The sequence below is a fragment of the Salvelinus alpinus genome, chromosome 36, assembly GCF_045679555.1.
Source record: "Salvelinus alpinus chromosome 36, SLU_Salpinus.1, whole genome shotgun sequence".
Taxonomy (NCBI): domain Eukaryota; kingdom Metazoa; phylum Chordata; class Actinopteri; order Salmoniformes; family Salmonidae; genus Salvelinus; species Salvelinus alpinus.
Window position 1 is genome coordinate 6,123,878 of NC_092121.1, and position 18,280 is coordinate 6,142,157.

Here is an 18,280-nt window from a genome sequence, read left to right on the forward strand (position 1 = left end):
CATCACTGCTCACTCACTGGCCGCCTGCTCAGTGCTGAGCCGTTCACGTATCGCCTGTGCGCGTTCCCGGTTTGGAGAGGTCCGTGCCATCTCCACCCGCATAGGGGAAAAGGTGCTTTGCTTCTCAAAGCTATAATTCAAGAAAACGGACTAAATGTATCGGTAAGTACATTATTCTCTAACACATGTATGATAGGTGTGTTTCGTTTTCTTTCTGTATTCAGAATAGGATGATTCAAGTGTGAATTATATTAGGTTGGGGGGAATTCATTGTATCACTCTATGGAATGTGTACTGTTCCTCGAGGAACAATAATGATTTGGGGGTTTATTTGGAGTTCGCTGACCTAACAATTCTGCAAATATTGAAAATGCAGTTCTGATACCACAACACAACTGAGAAACTGTAACTTTGACTAGTGCACAGAAATATCTATTTATTTATCATGATTTATTTACTCATTTCAAACGTATTATTTCAAAGATTGGAGATGATGAGATGAGGCGCTTTTGCTTTTTTTGCAGAACATTGTTCCATGAATGATCTGTAGTTGGAAATTCAACTTGATTCAGTTAAATCGTTGTTTTTAAAGAGCTTGGTCTCCCATTGCTGATATTCCTCAAATGACTGGATGCACCTCTGTGTCACTATTCCATCATAAACATTGTTGGTGTAGTGAATTTGGGGGTGTGGGAACTGCAATCTGGGACAGAATGTGGCCCTTTGTGAGGGGGCACAGAGATGTTTACATTAAGCCTACAAAATGTCTCCAGGCTCTAGTATACTGTGTCTCACTACAAAAGAATCAAAGATGGTGACCACAATACTGATGGAGATGCATTAGGATCAAGTTGAGAAATGCCAGAGCATGCCCCCTGTGACCTAACTAAAGGGGTAAATTGACTAAATCAGTTTGACGATCAGTTTGAGGTTCTAGTGCAGGGATCATCAACTAGATTCAGCCATGGGCCGATTCTTTCTTGAGTGGATGGTCAGGGGACCGGAACATAATTACAAATAACTTGAAGCCTGCAGATTGACCGCAAGAAGCCCAAACAGATATAATATTTGACTAAAATATAAAAATCTCAAACCTGGCTTACATTTGTATACAATCACATATATTCCTCTTTTATGCGTGGGAATACTTTGGAACAAATTTCCAAAATAAAAATCACTTGGAGCTGATTTTATGTTTTTTTACAATCTTTTATGTCCAACAATAACAAATTCTAAAAATATAAAGTACCAGTTAAAAGTGTGGGCATACCTACTCATTCAAGGGTTTTTCTTTATTTTGACCATTTCTACATTGTAGAATAATAGTGATGACATCAAAACTATGAAATATCACATATGGAATCATGTAGTAAATAAAAAAGTGTTAAACAAATCAAAATATATGTTAATTTGAGATTCTTCAAAGTAGCCATCCTTTGCCTTCATAACAGCTTTGCACACTCTTGGCATTCTCTCAACTAGCTTCATGAGGTAGTCACCTGGAATGCATTTCAATTAACAGGTGTGCCTTGTTAAAAGTTAATTTGTGTAATTTCTTTCCTTCTTAATGCTTTGGAGCCAATCAGCTGTGTTGTGACAAGGTAGGGGTGGTATACAGAAGATAGCCATATTTGGTAAAATACCAAGTCCATATTATGTCAAGAACAGCTCAAATAAGCAAAGACATGAAGCTCAGCCAATCAGGCAAATTTCAAGATCTCTGAAAGTTTCTTCAAGTGCAGTTGCAAAAACCATCAAGCGCTATGAGGAAACTGGCTCTCATGAGGACCGCCACAGGAATGGAAGACCCAGAGTTACTTCTGCTGCAGAGGATAAGTTCATTAGAGTTAACTGCACCTCAGATTGCAGCCCATGTAAATGCTTCACAGAGTTCACGTAACAGACACATCTCAACATCAACTGTTCAGAGGAGACTGCGTGAATCAGGCCTTCATGGCCGAATTGCTGCAAAGAAACCACTACTAAAGGACACCAATAATAAGAAGAGACTTGCTTGGGCCAAGAAACACGAGCAATGGACATTATACCAGTGGAAATCTGTCCTTCGGTCTGATGAGTCCAAATTTGAGGATTTTGGTTCCAACCGCTGTCTTTGTAAGACGCAGAGTAGGTGAACGAATGATCTCCACATGTGTGGTTCCCACATTGTAGTACTTCAATCTTCAAATGGTTTAATACATCCTTCACTCATCTGACCAAAGAATATTCTGGAATAATGTCACGCTGGTATAAAGGATTTGGAGACAGGCGCAGGAATACACAATAGGGGTTTTTAATACACCCAAAACAAACACGTATACAAAAACAATTGGCTGTACCCAAACAAAAGAGTGAAGATAAACCTCGTTGAACGACACGGGACGATACCCGTAATACACAATATATGAAGCACGCAGCACGTAGACCTCCGGAACTGGTGAACAGAATGAGCATCAGTACCGGGGGGGGATCTGTGACAGTTCAGGGGATCTATGTGTTTGAGGGTGTGAGTTGGAAGCAGACGTTACAGTTTGGCCCAATGGATCTGCCCACAATTACAGAATAAAACAGTCCTCTGTCTATCAAATCATCTTTTTGCAATGGAAACGTGTGGAGAAACCAGTCGAAACTCCACCCTGAGTGAGTGCCTCTGAAACCAACAGGCTTTAAAAGAGACCGTTGGCCGTTGAAGAGAAAAGGAGTCAGAAATGCTTGATTGAAAGAGAGGGGTGAAAGAACTGTATGATTCGGCCAGTGTGCTGCAAATTAATCTGCTTAAAGAATTACAACATTCCAAATCAGAACCTCATATAATCATCTGGATCAAAATGCTGGTTGGGAATGTTGTAATTCGGTAATTCCGTTGCCCATAGTGACTGCATAAAAGCTGTGTTTCAATGGTGTCTCTCCACTGTATGAGTACCAACTAATTCCAAAGCTATTATGCTATACCAGAAGGAATTCTGTCTTTCTGCTCATGGCCTCTTATAGTAGTAGTGACACGCACGCACGCACGCACGCACGCACGCACGCACGCACACACACACTGGGCTCCCAGGTAGGGCAAGGCTAGGATAATGAGTGACTACACTAGGCAGAGGACAGGTACTGTATGTTGTGTAGTCTTGTTTTACACATCCTGTGTGAAAACTACTCACTGTGGTAAGACCATCAGAAGTACATTACAGATTCGCACAACTAGGACTTGAGAACCCCAAAAAGGGTAAGAGGGTAGACAACGGATATTGTTCATTCTTGAAAGGATATCGTTTATTTTGCTGTGTGTATATTTGGATCCTGAACAGCTGGTCATAAAGTATGTCAGATACCAAAAACACAACACTCACATAACTCTGATTAAAAGCTTTTGAGAAACTCCGGTTTGGATCTGAAATAGGTTATAAAACATTCACATCATTTATCATGGGTTTCTTGTAGGATGTGGCTGCACCGAGTCAAAAAAAGTGTGACACATGCAATAACCTGTTAATATCTTCCTATAATGTATGATTATATCATTTTAGGTTGAGATTCGGATGTTATGATCAACTAACTGTGTTGTATTAATGGACAGTGTGTACTCTGCTACAGTAAACGAAACAACCACAAAGGGCTTGTCCAGCTTTCTATCAGTTCAGATAGAGATCAGAGTTTTGTGTGTGTTTTGGAGTTGTTTCATATTTAGTAGCCAAGTCACAGGGCATGTTCTCTGTGGTTTGTGACGTACAGTAGGCTATGTCTAACTACGTGGTTACACGTGGTCGAAATGGAAGTATGTCGTCTTCAGACAGATTTCTCAGCTAAAACTTATTTTAAGATGTAACCGCATGTCTACAAATCAACTGTCTGTAACCACAAAACTACAAACCACTAATGACCAACTCAACTCCACAGATGAGCGAGCAGCCATAAACGCAGACAACCAGAACCCTGGTCTGATCAGAACCCCTTTCTCTCCCCCTGTTACCGACTGCCGACGCCCTGGGACCCGTCGTCACCATGGAGACGGTGGTGATCGTGGCCATTGGGGTGCTGGCCACCATCTTCCTGGCCTCCTTCATTGCCCTGGTGGTGGTGTGTCGACACCGCTACTGCCACCCCCACCACCTGCTGCACCACTTCAACTCCAAGTCAGTGCCTAGTATACCTACTAGCTACATACAATACATCTTGGAGGGGAGGGAGGGAACAGTGGCATCTTGGGTCGCCTAGTATACCTAGCTAGCTTCATCTGGGAGGGGGAGGGAAGGGACAGTGGCATTTTGGATGGTTATGGGTAGGGCCCTGAGTTTGTCCAGACCAGGAAAACTCTTGGCCCTAGTGATGGGGTATGGGGCCTATAGTGCATTAGGTGGTGGTAAGGGGTCCTGGATATATCTGATTCAACTGTATCCCACTCTAACCCAGGTCCAATGGACTGACCTGCTGGTTTGAAGCTATAAGTCTATGGATTGAACAGAGCGACTTCACAGCACTAAGGTCAAAACGATACATGGGATTAATACTAAGTCAACATACAGGGGCAAAGTTCTAGAGCCAGTAATATCTCTCTGTCTCACTCTCTTGTTCTCTCGCTCTCCTTCGTGTTCCCCCTCTCTCTCATACACACACGTATTCTATTCAATACATTCCCTCCCTCTCACACACCTATTCAATACACATTCCCTCCCTTTCACTCTCACACACTCTCTCTCTTCCCTTCATCAGAACTTCTCTGCTTCCCCACAGACCCAATGTTGACCTGATCGGTGCCATGGAGACCCAGAGTGAGCCGTCTGAGCTGGAGCTGGACGACGTGGTCATCACCAACCCTCACATCGAGGCCATCCTGGAGAACGAGGACTGGATCGAGGACGCCTCGTACGTCTGCCATGTGACACTGACATGTGCCAGGAGTAGATCAGGCTAGCTGTTGTAGCTATTCGTATATATATATATATAGCCTTCCATGGTTACAAGAGTAACAACTTCAACATGATCATAACATCATCAAGTTCAAATAGGTGCTACATCTCTGACATGATCATACAATAATGAACCCTTATTTAAAGCTATTCTCTCTTTCTTTAACAGTGGCTTGGTTTCGCATTGTATATCCATCTTAAAGGTAATGTCTGCGTGCTGTACACCCTGCATGAATACGTTGTTTTCATTAGGATCTAACTCAATGATATTTACACGCTCTCTCATTTGGCAGATCTGCCACACCCTGACTGAAAAGCTGGTTGCCATGACAATGGGCTCAGGCACTAAGGTGAAAGCCCCAGCCAGCCTCAGTGACATCATCACTGTCGCTAAACGCATCAGTCCGAGGTAACTGTCAGGTTATACAGCACTATCACACAACCCGTAAATTGCCTGACCGTCCTACGTCCTTCATGACCTCCCATCGTCCTGTGCGTGTCTGTAGGGTGGATGACGTTGTGCGATCTATGTACCCTCCACTGAACCCCATACTCCTGGATGCCAGGTAGCTAATGACGTTTTCTTCTGTTAGATAACATCATTTATAATGGTTTGAGGGGGACAAAGAAAACTGGGCAAATAGACCATATAGATCATAGCTCTGCTGATAGAACTCATATGATGGTCTGACCTGACCAACAAAGTGACTATAGGTGGGGATGGTACAATATAAGCCATGGTAATCAGACAGACTTGTGCGTCAATGTTTCCCTGTCCAGTCTTGATGGAGAAATTCTACATGCCCTTTTGTCTATTTTGTCCCCTCAGGGCAACCGCCCTCCTCCTGTCAGTCAGTCACCTGGTGCTGGTGACCCGCAACGCCTGTCACATGTCTGGCAGCATGGACTGGATCGACCAATCCCTGCACGCCGCTGAGGATCACATGGTGGTGCTGCGGGAGGCGGCGCTAGCGTCCGAACCGGAACGGAGTCTACCTGGAATAGACATGCAGAGAGAGCAGGCTATCTAGAACACACAGACACGTACATACACACACGCACACATTCACATGGCAAGGCACATACACTCCTTCTCTATACATTATACACATCTCGGACACATTCTCACACATACACAATACTTGATAAACACACAATAAAAAAACTCAACACATTCCCAAAACACACATTTCCACTTTCCCACTGCTGTTCTGTGCTGATTTACATACAGATGGGTTGCCAGATAATAGAAAAAAGCTGGTTTTAGAAACTGATAGGTGCCAGATCCTTGTGCTATTTTCCTCTTGATCCTTTCACTTTTACCATGTTTCTGGTTTTGTATATAGTTATGTATAACCATAATGCATGTTATGATTAGGATTTATATAGGTTTTATGTTACACTCTCAGATTCAGATTGTATTGTAAGTAAGTGGAGAGCTCACTGAGATAGGCTTGTGTGTAGTTGCCAGACGACTGGCCCCTTGATATTCATTCCTGAGTGTCTTCCATCTCCCAGCGGTGAGCAGTAATCCGCCCCGTTAGGAGTGCACAGTCACATGGAAGCTTAAATTTAGTCAACTAATCCATGTGGGGGAAAACCCTGGACACCCAATAGGACCAAAGGCCTGGGAAATAGATGCACACCTACTCAGAGCAATACACTCCTATTTAGAGCAATACACTCTTACTCAGAGCAATACACTCTTACTTAGAACAATACACTCTTACTTAGAGCAGTACACTCTTACTCAGAACAATACACTCTTACTCAGAGCAATACACTCTTACTTAGAGAAATACACTCTTACTTAGAGAAATACACTCTTACTTAGAGAAATACACTCTTACTTAAAGAAATACACTCTTACTTAGAGAAATACACTCTTACTCAGAACAATACACTCTTACTTTGAGAAATACACTCTTACTTAGAGCAATACACTCTTACTCAGAGCAATACACTCTTACTTAGAGAAATACACTCTTACTTAGAGAAATACACTCTTACTTAGAGAAATACACTCTTACTTAGAGAAATACACTCTTACTTAAAGAAATACACTCTTACTTAGAGAAATACACTCTTACTTAGAGAAATACACTCTTACTTAGAGAAATACACTCTTAGTTAAAGAAATACACTCTTACTTAGAGAAATACACTCTTACTTAGAGAAATACACTCTTACTCAGAGCAATACACTCTTACTGAGAACAATACACTCTTACTGAGAACAATACACTCTTACTTAGAGCAATACACTCTTACTCAGAACAATACGCTCTTACTGAGAACAATACACTCTTACTTAGAGAAATACACTCTTACTCAGAACAATACACTCTTACTTAGAGAAATACACTCTTACTTAGAGAAATACACTCTTACTTAGAGAAATACACTCTTACTCAGAACAATACACTCTTACTTAGAGAAATACACTCTTACTTAGAGAAAAACACTCTTACTCAGAGCAATACACTCTTACTCAGAACAATACACTCTTACTCAGAGAAATACACTCTTACTCGGAACAATACACTCTTACTTAGAGAAAAACACTCTTACTCAGAACAATAGACTCTTACTCAGAGAAATACACTCTTACTCAGAGCAATACACTGCTACTTTTTTTTTTAGAACCAAGACAAGCCTCCGTACCAGCTGAAGGTGTTGGACGGCTTTATGCAGGTCCCTGTTGCGTTTGTTGGGCGGATGAACTATTTAATTGGCTGTTATCGTAAGGGAGGGTCAAATGTGTGTGTATGGGGGAAGGTTTCTTTGTTAGCCATGTCAAATGAGGTGGAGGTGAATTTGCGTGCCTTGTGCTGACCGGTGGCGCGATGTTATTGGAGCATGGCTCGCTGCCTCTCCATGCATGCCTAATACCGTAGCTAGAACTGAAAACCAAGAGCAGTAATCACAGTATAACCCAGCTTTACACACACACTCTCCAGCCCTAACACAGCTCACAGAGCTGCAAACACTGCACCACACACTCGAGCTCACGGAGCAACTGTAACAGAGCTCACACACTGCTAACCTAAGGAGCAACTGTACACAGTGATACACACACTTACGCAAAGAGACAGCGTCGATACTGTAAATACACACATTAGACTTTTATAGGCAAAACTATACTGTTAAACACACGGTCAAGCTTAGAGACAAATCAGGCGTTTTTTTTTCTTTCCGTTGTCTTTCTGAGAAGACATGCTTTTTTCCTTCTTATATTTCAAGCTCTGATATTCAGCCTAAGAGAAGACTGCCAGTATAACCGCAGCCTACATCAGATAAGCAGAGCTCAGTGATGGAACGATATTGATTTAAGATGAAACATGAAGGAAGTAGCCACTCCTTTATTTTCCTGGTTTCCGTTGTTTATTACAATTGATTGCTTTTGTATGTAACCACTCCTGTGTCCTCTCCTCACCCACCCACCGTTTGTGATGTTTCCTTATCCCTCTTCTTTTTCAACTTTCTCTTTGTTTCCTTCCTTGATTTGTACAGGTAAATTAAAAGTTTCATAGGAAAATGTGAAATGCTGTTTCTTCTTCTTTTTGGTTAACATTTCTGAGGGAATCCACAGTCGGTAGGAAAACCACACACTCCTGTAAGCTCTAGGAATAAGAAAATGGATCCAGTTGATTGATTGGGGATCAGGATGGTTGTCCTTCTGTTTGAAGGTATAGGCAGTCCTGTCTCTCTGCAAGCGAGAGCGATTGGCTGAGAACGAATAAGGCCCTAAAGCACCATACTTAAAGAAGACACACAGATACGACTTAAAAACAGCTACTAAGAAAACACTGTACGCAATTGTCATCACCTGACAAGAAAATATAATTCTCTTAATAATAGAAAATACAACAAAAAAATCTCAGGATATGTTGACATAAATGGGATCTTTTTTGTGTTTCTTTAGGTTTTCAACAGAGTCCTTTGCTTTTTTTCAGGCTGATTTGTTTCCAGTTTGGGAGGGAGTCATACTCATCTCTCTTCATCTCCAAAATAGTCTGAAACATACAAACAAACAAACCTTACTTCAGATACCGTAGAATACTGGAGAAAAGCAAGCATCCACTGGTCTTAGGGATGAACGTTTTGTGAAATATATTTCCATAGAAACATATTCAGTCACATTTTCTCTCAATAAAACATCTGTTTTTATCAGCTGGAGACGACCACACAAGAAGACATTTCAATTGGCCATATCAGACCACAGCCATCATTAAGACGTTAGTGGTGCGCCCTAGTGGCTGTCAGGTGTAGCTGCACTCTGTTTTACATAACGTCATAATACTGTGCATGACATTCAGCAGACAAATTTATCCAAAGCGTGAATACACTTTCATATGAGTGGCACCAGTGGGAATCAAACCCATTATCCTGACGTTGCAAAGGGTCATGCTCTACCAACTGAGCCACACAGAACTGGCGTGTTTGTGTGTCAACCTGGAAGTCGTGGTCGGAGAGGTATATCTCCAGGCGCTGGGGGTCCACTCCCTCTGGCAGAGGGGTCTGCAGCAGCTCCTCTAGGGGGTACTGGGTCTTACTGAGCTGGGCCAGGGCGTCCTGCACCAAGGTCAGCTTGACCCGCCCGGCCTCCCCCTGGACAACAGCATTCACAAGTCAGCATATCTAAATGTAAAACGTACCTGACTTTGAAAGACAAAGACCGTGGTGCTTCTATGACACAGCAGTCTTTACCCCAACCAGATAATACTGAACTGGGTTTACTGCTGTTTTGTGAAGTTATTACCGATGATGCTACTGATGTGTACAGATGCTATTATTGATAATGATAGTGATTGTGAGGAGGATGACGAATAGTCCTCTTTTCCTGTACCTGTGTGGTGGGTGTGGGTCTCTTCTCCCAGCGGGGGAAAACGTTGGTGAAGGTGAGGGGTTCTGCTCCGTCCTGGATGAGGTAGGCCTGAAGGGGGCGCCTCGGGTTCCTCTCTAAAACAACACACCGCAAACCGTCAGAGAACCACAGAACAACTTAACCCCTAACTACAGCACATCCCCAACACACTCCTGATAATGACCAACAGCCATGTAAACACCTCAAATTAAAATCTGGACCTCGAAGCCACTTCCTCTGCATTTTTACTTCCTCTACTTATTCCTCTCCTCTAATCAAGGTGGGTGCAATTACAGCAGTACTCTGGACCACATGGGGTAAGATGTATATACCCCTGATCTAAACAATCAACTATTCTATTAGCTGCCTTGCTTTGTCTACTTGCTCTCACCTTTGCAGTACTGGAGCACTGTCTGCATGGCACACCTTCTCTCGTTAGCCCAGCGGATACAGGCTGAGCCAGCGGTCTCACTGTCCTCAGGTTCACCTGCCTGCCACAGATACAGCTCCATACAGTTATCCAGCAGGAACAGGGCTGGAGAGAGAGCGAGAGAGAGAATATGAGAGAGAGAGAGAAAGAGAAAGAGAGAGAGAAAGAGAAAGAGAAAGAGAAAGAGAAAGAGAGAGAGAGAGCGAGAGCGAGAGCGAGAGCGAGAGCGAGAGCGAGAGCGAGAGAGAGAGAGAGAGAGAGAGAGAGAGAGAGAGAGAGAGAGAGAGAGAGAGAGAGAGAGAGCGAGAGAGAGAGCGAGAGCGAGAGCGAGAGCGAGAGCGAGAGAGAGAGAGAGAGAGAGAGAGAGAGAGAGATGGTCCTGGGGCTGAGTTCACAAACCTGTTCTACTAACACACTGAAGCCTCAGGACCAGAACATCCAATCAATCAGAATAAAACAAATTACAACACAGTCAAAACAAAACTACATTGCTTATTGGGAAACACAAGCACAAACACAAATCAAAATGCAGTGCTATCTGGCCCTAAATCGACAGTACACCGTGGCTAACTATTTGCCCATGGTTACTGATCAAAACCTTAGAAAAACCTTGACAAAGTACAGGCTCAGTGAGCACAGCCTTGCCATTGAGAAGGGTAGACACAGGAAAACCTGGCTCCCTGTAGAGAAAAGGCTGTGCAACACTGCACAACAGCAGAACCTGAGACAGAGCTGCATTTCCTGACAAAATGTAAAAAATGTAAAACAATTAGAGTGTCATTTCCCCAAATTTGAAACCCTTATTCAAGGTTTCAAAGACCTCTCTGATGAGAATAGGCAACCCGTCCTGTTAGGGGAGGATGCAGAGAGCTGTGGGTTGGCAGCGCACTACATTGCTGCCTGCCATAAGATGAGGGACAGTGTCTGACAGACCAATCAACCTGCACATGTCCTCTACTGTGTGCTTTTTGTTATTGTTCAATGTATGGTTATTTTGACTCTTGGTTATTGTTGTCACTGTTGTCCCGTTAACAATTTTGATTCTTATTATTTTAATATGGTAAATATTCAAAATAAACTTTGGCAACATGTACATTGTTACGTCATGCCAATAAAGCAAATTGAATTGAATTGAATTGAGAGAGTGAGAGGGAGAGGGAGAGGGAGGGAGAGAGAGTTAGAGAGTGAGAGGGAGAGAGAGTTAGAGAGTGAGAGGGAGAGAGAGAGGGCAGAGAAACAGTGAGAAAGGGAAAGAAAAGGAGGGATATTAGGTGAGTGTTTTGTACCTCAAGTCCCTGTGATAACAATGGAAGTTGTGTTTATGAGTGCCTGCGTGCATACGTGTGTGTTTGGGCATTGAGCGGACACTCACCTGGCTGTGGCACAAAGTACAGGCTCTCCTGGACAAAGGGCATTGCCATGACAACCCCTGGCAACCGGGCAGGGCTCTGCAGCTCCTCCCCCTGGAAGTTTCCGGAACGGGTGCTCAGATGGAAGAGGCGTGGCGTGAAGTTATACTTCCCTGGATCTGAGCGATAACAACACACAGCATCTCATCACATCAACCTCTCAACCTTCCAGCACTCAGAGAAGTTCAGCTGGTGTATACCTTCTTACATTAGTCATTTGTGTGTTCATTGTCAGAACAGAAATGACAAGATTATGTTATAATGCTGTAATTGCATCAAAGGGTTGTTTAATGCAACAGAATAACGGGTTGTTAGATCACTCATCTGTGTGTGTTCTACTGAGGATGGGCCTCTGGAAGATTTATGATGTCTTTGGGTGATACCGCATTCCAGAGCATGAGTTAATGTTTCTGTTCTATAAGGTACCAGGGAGAGATGACCCCAGGGCGAGACCCTGGTCTCTACACAATGAGTCTGCTGTGAATTCTAAGTATCTTTCATACTAGTCTTAACCTTGTGACCCATTCCATACATCTGTTGTTTGTCATGTAGCCTGAAGGGGGTGTATCTTGGCTATAAAAAGACCTTTGTACTTTTGTCTCGAGGCTCTCAACGAATCATCTGAGGGGGATTCGTCGACCAGTCATCATTAACGTAGTGCACTCAATCGATTCACTTTATGTGTGTGTGTTGTATTGACCTGCTCTCTTACTAATACGTGAATAAAAATTTAGTTTAAGTATAACTCTGACTTGTGTGATAAGTTTGTCTCTCCTCATTTGATAGTAAAGAAATGAACCACCACATCATTTAAAAAGAAGACATTTGGGCTGGGATATCTGTTCAGGTTATTCTGAACTTTCAGGTATTCCGTTAAATACAGTGGCGTGAAAAAGTATTTGCCCCATTGGTAATTTTCTCTACTTTTGCATATTTTTGATATTGAATGTTATCAGATCTTCAACCCAAACCTAATATTAGATAAAGGGAACCTGAGTGAACAAATAACACAACAATGACATACTTATTTCATTTAGTTAATGAACGAAGTTATGCAACACCTAATTAATTTCTGTGAAAAAATATTTGCCCCCTTACACTCAATAACTGGCTGTGTCACCTTTAGCTGCAATGACTTCAACCAAACGCTTCCTGTAGTTGTTGATCAGTCTCTCACGTCGCCGTGGAGGAATTTTGGCCCACTCTTCCATGCAGAACTTATTTAACTCAGCCACATTTGTGGGTTTTCAAGCATGAACTGCTAATTTCAAGTCCTGCCACAACATCTCAGTTGGGATTAGGTCTGGACTTTGACTAGGTCATTCCAAAACTTCTAATTTATTGCTTTTTAGCCATTTTCATATAGACTTGATTGTGTGTTTTGGATCAGTGTCTTGCTGCATGACCCAGCTGCACTTCAGCTTCAGCTCACAGACGGATGGCCTGAATGACTACGTGGAACTCTATTCCACATCAGGTAACTGATGCACGCAGTAGGAAGAATGTTCTATGGACAGATGATTCAAAAGTATAACTTTTTGGACGACATGGGTTCCATTATGCCTGGCGAAAAGCAAACACTGCGTTCCACAGTAAGAACCTCATACCAAAGGTCATGCATGGTGGTGGTAGTGTGATGGTTTGGGGATGCTTTGCTGCCTCGGGACCTGGACGACTTGCCTTAATAGAAGGAACCATGAATTCTGCTCCGTATCAGAGAATTCTACAGGAGCATCTCAGTCTCTGAGCTGAAGCTGAGGCGCAGATGAGCTATGCAGCAAGACAATGATCCAAAACACACAATCAAGTCTACATGAAAATGGCTAAAAAGCAACAAATTTTACATTTCGGAATGGCCTAGTCCAGACCTAATCCCAATTGAGATGTTGTGGCAGGACTTGAAAGGAGCAGTTCATGCTTGAAAACCCACAAATGTCGCTGAGTTACAGCAGTTCTGCATGGAAGAGTGGGCCAAAATTCCTCCACAGCGATGTGAGAGACTGTTCAACAACTACGGGAAGCGTTTGGTTGGAATCATTGTAGTTAAATGTGGCAAAACCAGTTATTGAGTGTAAGGGGGGCAACTACTTTTTCACACAGGGACATTGGGTGTTGCATAACTTTGTTCATTAAATAAATGAAATAAGTCTGTAATTGTTGTGTTATTTGTTCACTCAGGTTCCCTTTATCTAATATTAGGTTTTGGTTGAAGATCTGATCACATTCGGTATCAAAAATATGCAAAAAGTTGAGAAAATTAGAAAGGGGGAAAATACTTTTTCACGGCACTCACTGTATGTCCAGGTGTGTTTTGTTCAGGTATGAACAGGAGCTGAGGGGTGTGTACCTTGTAGCATGCAGTCATAGGCCTTCTTGTTCTGCTGCCCAATAGCGTTCCCAAACTCCACAGGCTCCGCCCCTTCCTCCACTTCCTGCACCCTCGAAGGGCTATCACTGCTGAGGCCCAGTTCAGGAGGGCACCTAACACACAGACAGCAGAAAGCACACATACCCACGTATTAATACTGTTGCATTCCAACAAATGAATACATACAGAAGCACAGGAACACATCCATGAAGTGAGACTTACATCTGAGTGAGTCGCTCCACAGCCCTCTTGCCTGCCTCCCGGGTGCTGGCGTGGGCCTTACAGCCATGCCACAGGTAGAGCGCCCCCTGTTGACTGTTGAGCAGTATGAGAGAACCTCGGGAGCGCAGGCAGCCACAGCTACAGTCCACCTCCAACAGACTGGCCTCCTCAGGCAGCTCCCCACGCACACAGAACAGACGCCAGACTCCTACAGGACATAGTGAGACTGCAGTTAGGAACACACATCTACACAGAACACATAGACACACAATCAGACACACACCCCGCCTAAATTAGAGGAGGTAAGGCCAAGGTAATATCCCACCTGTGTTGTTGGTGGTGTCCGCTCGGCAGCCTTTGTGGATGACCAGACCTCCCTGGAAAAGCTGAAGGAAACATGGAGGCTCCTGCCCCTGCGGTACCATCACCTTCAACAGGGCAACAACAACAACACGGGTAGGAACATCAGTCAGAGAGCCTACGGCACTCAACAACCAAAGGCATCCTTCTCAGCAATAACACTGGTTTAAACGCAGGCCTCTGAAATGCTAGGCAGGTTTAACCATAGACATCCTATCATTTGCATGTTCTATACGTGATTCTATGGTTTTAACTGAGGCTATGGGTGGTTTAAGAGTGTAGATGGAAGAACCGCCCACCTGTGTTCCCTCATGACTCGTGAGTGCAGACGCGCCTCGCCCATTGATACTGGAGTGCCGGCCCTGCCAGATGAAGACAGCAGAGCACTCCCTCCCAGGCTCCCCGCTTTGATCCGCTGGGCTGAGAGTATAGGTCCAGCGGACCAGGTATGTGTCTCCTTCATGCAGCTGCCCTGGGCTCTCCAGCTGGGCCTCGCTGTCCTCAAACTCCTGAATGTGCCAGGTATCCACGGCAACAGTGCTCAGCTCCACCTGCCGCCCGTCCTCCAGGGGTACGACACCATACCCCCTCTGAACGTCCAACCCCTCCAGGACTGTAGGGACCACCCCGTCCCCTGGCACCGCCACCCCCTGCCCTGCCACCAGTGCCTTGGCATCACACGCACACAGAGACACAGACTCTAACTGCTGCTGGGGCTGCTGGGGCAGGGGGCTCTGCTGGGGCAACACTGGCATGGCAGTCTGCACAGAGAGACACAGTAGAGAGAGGAAGGGAGAGGAGAAATACGGTCAAAGACCAGGCATCTTTCTCACAGTCACTCTGAATCTATACAGGATGGGTCCTATTTGGCTTTGAGTCATGTGTTTCGCACATTGACTCGGGACAGGTACCCCCTGTATATAGCCTCGTTATTAGTATTTTATTGTTACTTTTTAAATATTTTTTTTAACTTTAGTTTATATAAATAAATATTATTTATAGTAAATATTTTCTTAACCATTTTTTCTTACAACGTCATGTTGGTTAAGGGCTGATAAGTAAGCGTTTCACGGTAAGGTGTCTACAGCTGTTGTATTCAGCGCATGTGACAAATACAATTTGATTCGATTTGATCTTTCTCTAACTAACCTGTGCCTCCTCCACCACCATTGCAGCGGTCTCCTCCTTATCTCCAGCCCAGTCCAGAAACTTCTCCCTGAAGAGGGCTGTCTCCTTGTGCTCAGAGACACAGCCAAACAGAGCCCAGCCGGGCCGTCTTTCACCTTGCCTGTACACAAATCGCACACATAATGTGTCAATGAATACAACAGTATGTATTTAAATGAGGTATTTTACTATGTAAGCACATGTGTGGTGTGTACCTACGGCTGTATGCTGGGGTTGCAATGTGTGGGGTCCAGTGGGTTGACCCTACAGTTGCTGTAGTCGTAGGGACCGCCCCACACCTGCTGGGCCAGCAGTACAGCCACACTCCTGTCGCCAGGGGCAACATCCTTCCCATGCCACAGGTACACCTCGCTGCCAAAGTCAAACACCAGGGCCTGGTAGAGAGACAGAGGCAGAGAGAGAGACAGAGGCAGAGAGAGAGAACTATTCAGAGATCAGATACTATCTGTCAGTGTTGAAAATCACACGAAAGTGGATAGATGGCATTCAAGTTTATAATCTTTTGTATTGAGTTAAAAACCCATTGATTGGTATGTAGCACCAAGGCAGCAATGGATGAGAAGCCACAGAAACACACAGGGGGGGTCCAGGGAGGGACTGACCTCAGTGGATCCCAGTAGGGAGACAGTGGGGATGGCTGCCCAGGCCTGCTCATGAGGCACCAGTCTGTTCTCCACCAGCCTGTACAAACAGTTAGACTCCACCACCCCACTCTCATACAGCTCATCCTCTTCTGGAGCTCCCGCCCCTACAGGGAACACACACATATACGATCACACATACAGTACACAAAGACAGACGCAAATGGTCACTTACTGGTTGCTTGCATACTTACTTTCTTGGTTTCTTGCTTACTGACTGATTGACTGACATAGTTTACTGACTGCCTGACTGACAAGGTTTACTGACTTACTGACTGACTGACTTACTTAATTACTTACTGACTGATTTAGTTTACTGACTTACTGACTGACTTAGTTTACTAACTTACTGACTGACTGACTTACTTAATTACTTAGTTTACTTACTGACTGATTTAGTTTACTGACTGTCTTAGTTTACTGACAGACTTAGTTTACTGACTTAGTTTACTGACTTACTGACTGACTTAGTTTACTGACTTACTGACTGACTTAGTTTACTGACTTACTTAGTTTACTGACTGACTTAGTTTACTGACTAACTGACTGACTTAGTTTACTGACTTACTTAGTTTACTGACTGACTTAGTTTACTGACTGACTTAGTTTACTGACTGACTTAGTTTACTTACTGACTGACTGACTTACTTAATTACTTAGTTTACTGACTGACTGACTTAGTTTACTGACTGACTGACTTACTTAATTACTTAGTTTACTGACTGACTGACTGACTGACTTAGTTTACTTACTGACTGACTTAGTTTACTTACTGACTGACTGACTTACTTAATTACTTAGTTTACTGACTGACTTAGTTTACTTACTGACTGACTGACTTACTGACTGACTTAGTTTACTGACTGACTTAGTTTACTGACTGACTTAGTTTACTTACTGACTCTCTGACTTACTTAATTACTTAGTTTACTGACTGACTAACTGAATTTACTGACTGACTCACTTAAGTGTACTGACTGACTGACTCACTTAGTTTACTGACTGACTGACTCACTTAGTTTACTGACTGACTTAGTTTACTGACTTAGTTTACTGACTTACTTACCTAAAAGGCTGTTCTGGTTGTTTAATTAGGATTTTCACATAGTTTGTACAGTTCTTATGGTTTTGTCTACTGAGTGAGTGACAGAGTGGTTGGTGACTAGTTCTAGTCCGACCTCTGTATTGTGTCTTTCCTCCCAGAAGGTTCCAGAAGTCAGAGGCCAGGCTGTTGTCAGTATTGACCCCCTCCTCTAGGTGGATGACCCCACAGGCCCGGCAGCCCAGATCCCCCTGGGTCTGGATCAACGATGCCAGCTCTGACGCCTGGACAGAGACAGCAGAAGACAGGCAAACATCATCACCACTTAGAACTGACATGAATCAGTGGCTTCACATTGTGTTTAAATGTAGAATGTAAAATGTACTTCAATGGGATTATTCAAAAGTCATATATGGTTTGAATTACAGATGAATAAGACGCTTAACGGGAATCCCTCATGAACAATACAAGCCAGGGATCTAGTTAGCCAAGGAATAGAGAGTAGACAGTCAGTATGTGTGTGTAGTGTCGAAGTCGTACCTTGGCTTTCTCTGTTGTGTTGGCGAACTCTCCGCTCCAGAGGATGCAGTGAGTGGGTGTGACCAGCAGGAAGCAGTCTCCACTGTTCAGAGACCTGGCTGTGGGCTCCACCAGACGCACTTGCACATGATGCCAACCTGGCACCGTACGAGACACACACACATGTTGATTAGAGAGTGTGTATCCACACACATATGCACATATACACACTCATAAACGTAATCATATGCACACGCACACACGCACGCACGCACGCACGCACGCACGCACGCACGCACGCACGCACGCACGCACGCACGCACGCACACAC

At 43.9% G+C, this 18,280-nt stretch overlaps 2 protein-coding genes across 7 annotated transcripts in view; one reads left to right on the forward strand and one right to left on the reverse strand.

Annotated features, from left to right (window-relative positions):
- Positions 1-8,448, forward strand: LOC139564955 (transmembrane protein 98-like). 3 transcript variants are annotated; one of them, XM_071384901.1, is made up of 8 exons: positions 2-162; positions 3,895-4,130; positions 4,408-4,479; positions 4,729-4,860; positions 5,074-5,107; positions 5,198-5,313; positions 5,411-5,470; positions 5,734-8,448. In XM_071384901.1, exons 2-8 carry the CDS (start codon positions 4,000-4,002, stop codon positions 5,933-5,935), a joined length of 747 nt encoding a protein of 248 aa, XP_071241002.1. In that variant the 5' UTR covers positions 2-162; positions 3,895-3,999; the 3' UTR covers positions 5,936-8,448. The 3 variants fall into 3 exon arrangements, with proteins under 3 accessions (XP_071241003.1, XP_071241002.1, XP_071241004.1); XM_071384902.1 differs by lacking the exon at positions 4,408-4,479 and having other exon boundaries at positions 1-162; positions 4,708-4,860; XM_071384903.1 differs by lacking the exon at positions 4,408-4,479.
- Positions 8,449-8,731: 283 nt separating this feature from the next.
- LOC139564954 (supervillin-like) overlaps positions 8,732-18,280 on the reverse strand; it is a 32,214-nt gene continuing 22,665 nt past the window's right edge. For all 4 annotated transcript variants that reach the window (XM_071384897.1, XM_071384896.1, XM_071384900.1 and 1 more), the window contains 14 exons: positions 17,971-18,107; positions 17,567-17,714; positions 16,350-16,495; positions 15,946-16,121; positions 15,709-15,847; positions 14,859-15,320; positions 14,525-14,627; positions 14,200-14,407; positions 13,957-14,090; positions 11,573-11,728; positions 10,162-10,305; positions 9,753-9,865; positions 9,359-9,514; positions 8,732-8,919 (listed from right to left, as the gene is read on the reverse strand). In XM_071384897.1, the coding sequence (XP_071240998.1) occupies positions 8,833-8,919; positions 9,359-9,514; positions 9,753-9,865; positions 10,162-10,305; positions 11,573-11,728; positions 13,957-14,090; positions 14,200-14,407; positions 14,525-14,627; positions 14,859-15,320; positions 15,709-15,847; positions 15,946-16,121; positions 16,350-16,495; positions 17,567-17,714; positions 17,971-18,107 (2,309 nt within the window). In that variant the 3' untranslated portion in view covers positions 8,732-8,832. The remainder of the gene's footprint in view (positions 8,920-9,358; positions 9,515-9,752; positions 9,866-10,161; positions 10,306-11,572; positions 11,729-13,956; positions 14,091-14,199; positions 14,408-14,524; positions 14,628-14,858; positions 15,321-15,708; positions 15,848-15,945; positions 16,122-16,349; positions 16,496-17,566; positions 17,715-17,970; positions 18,108-18,280) is intronic.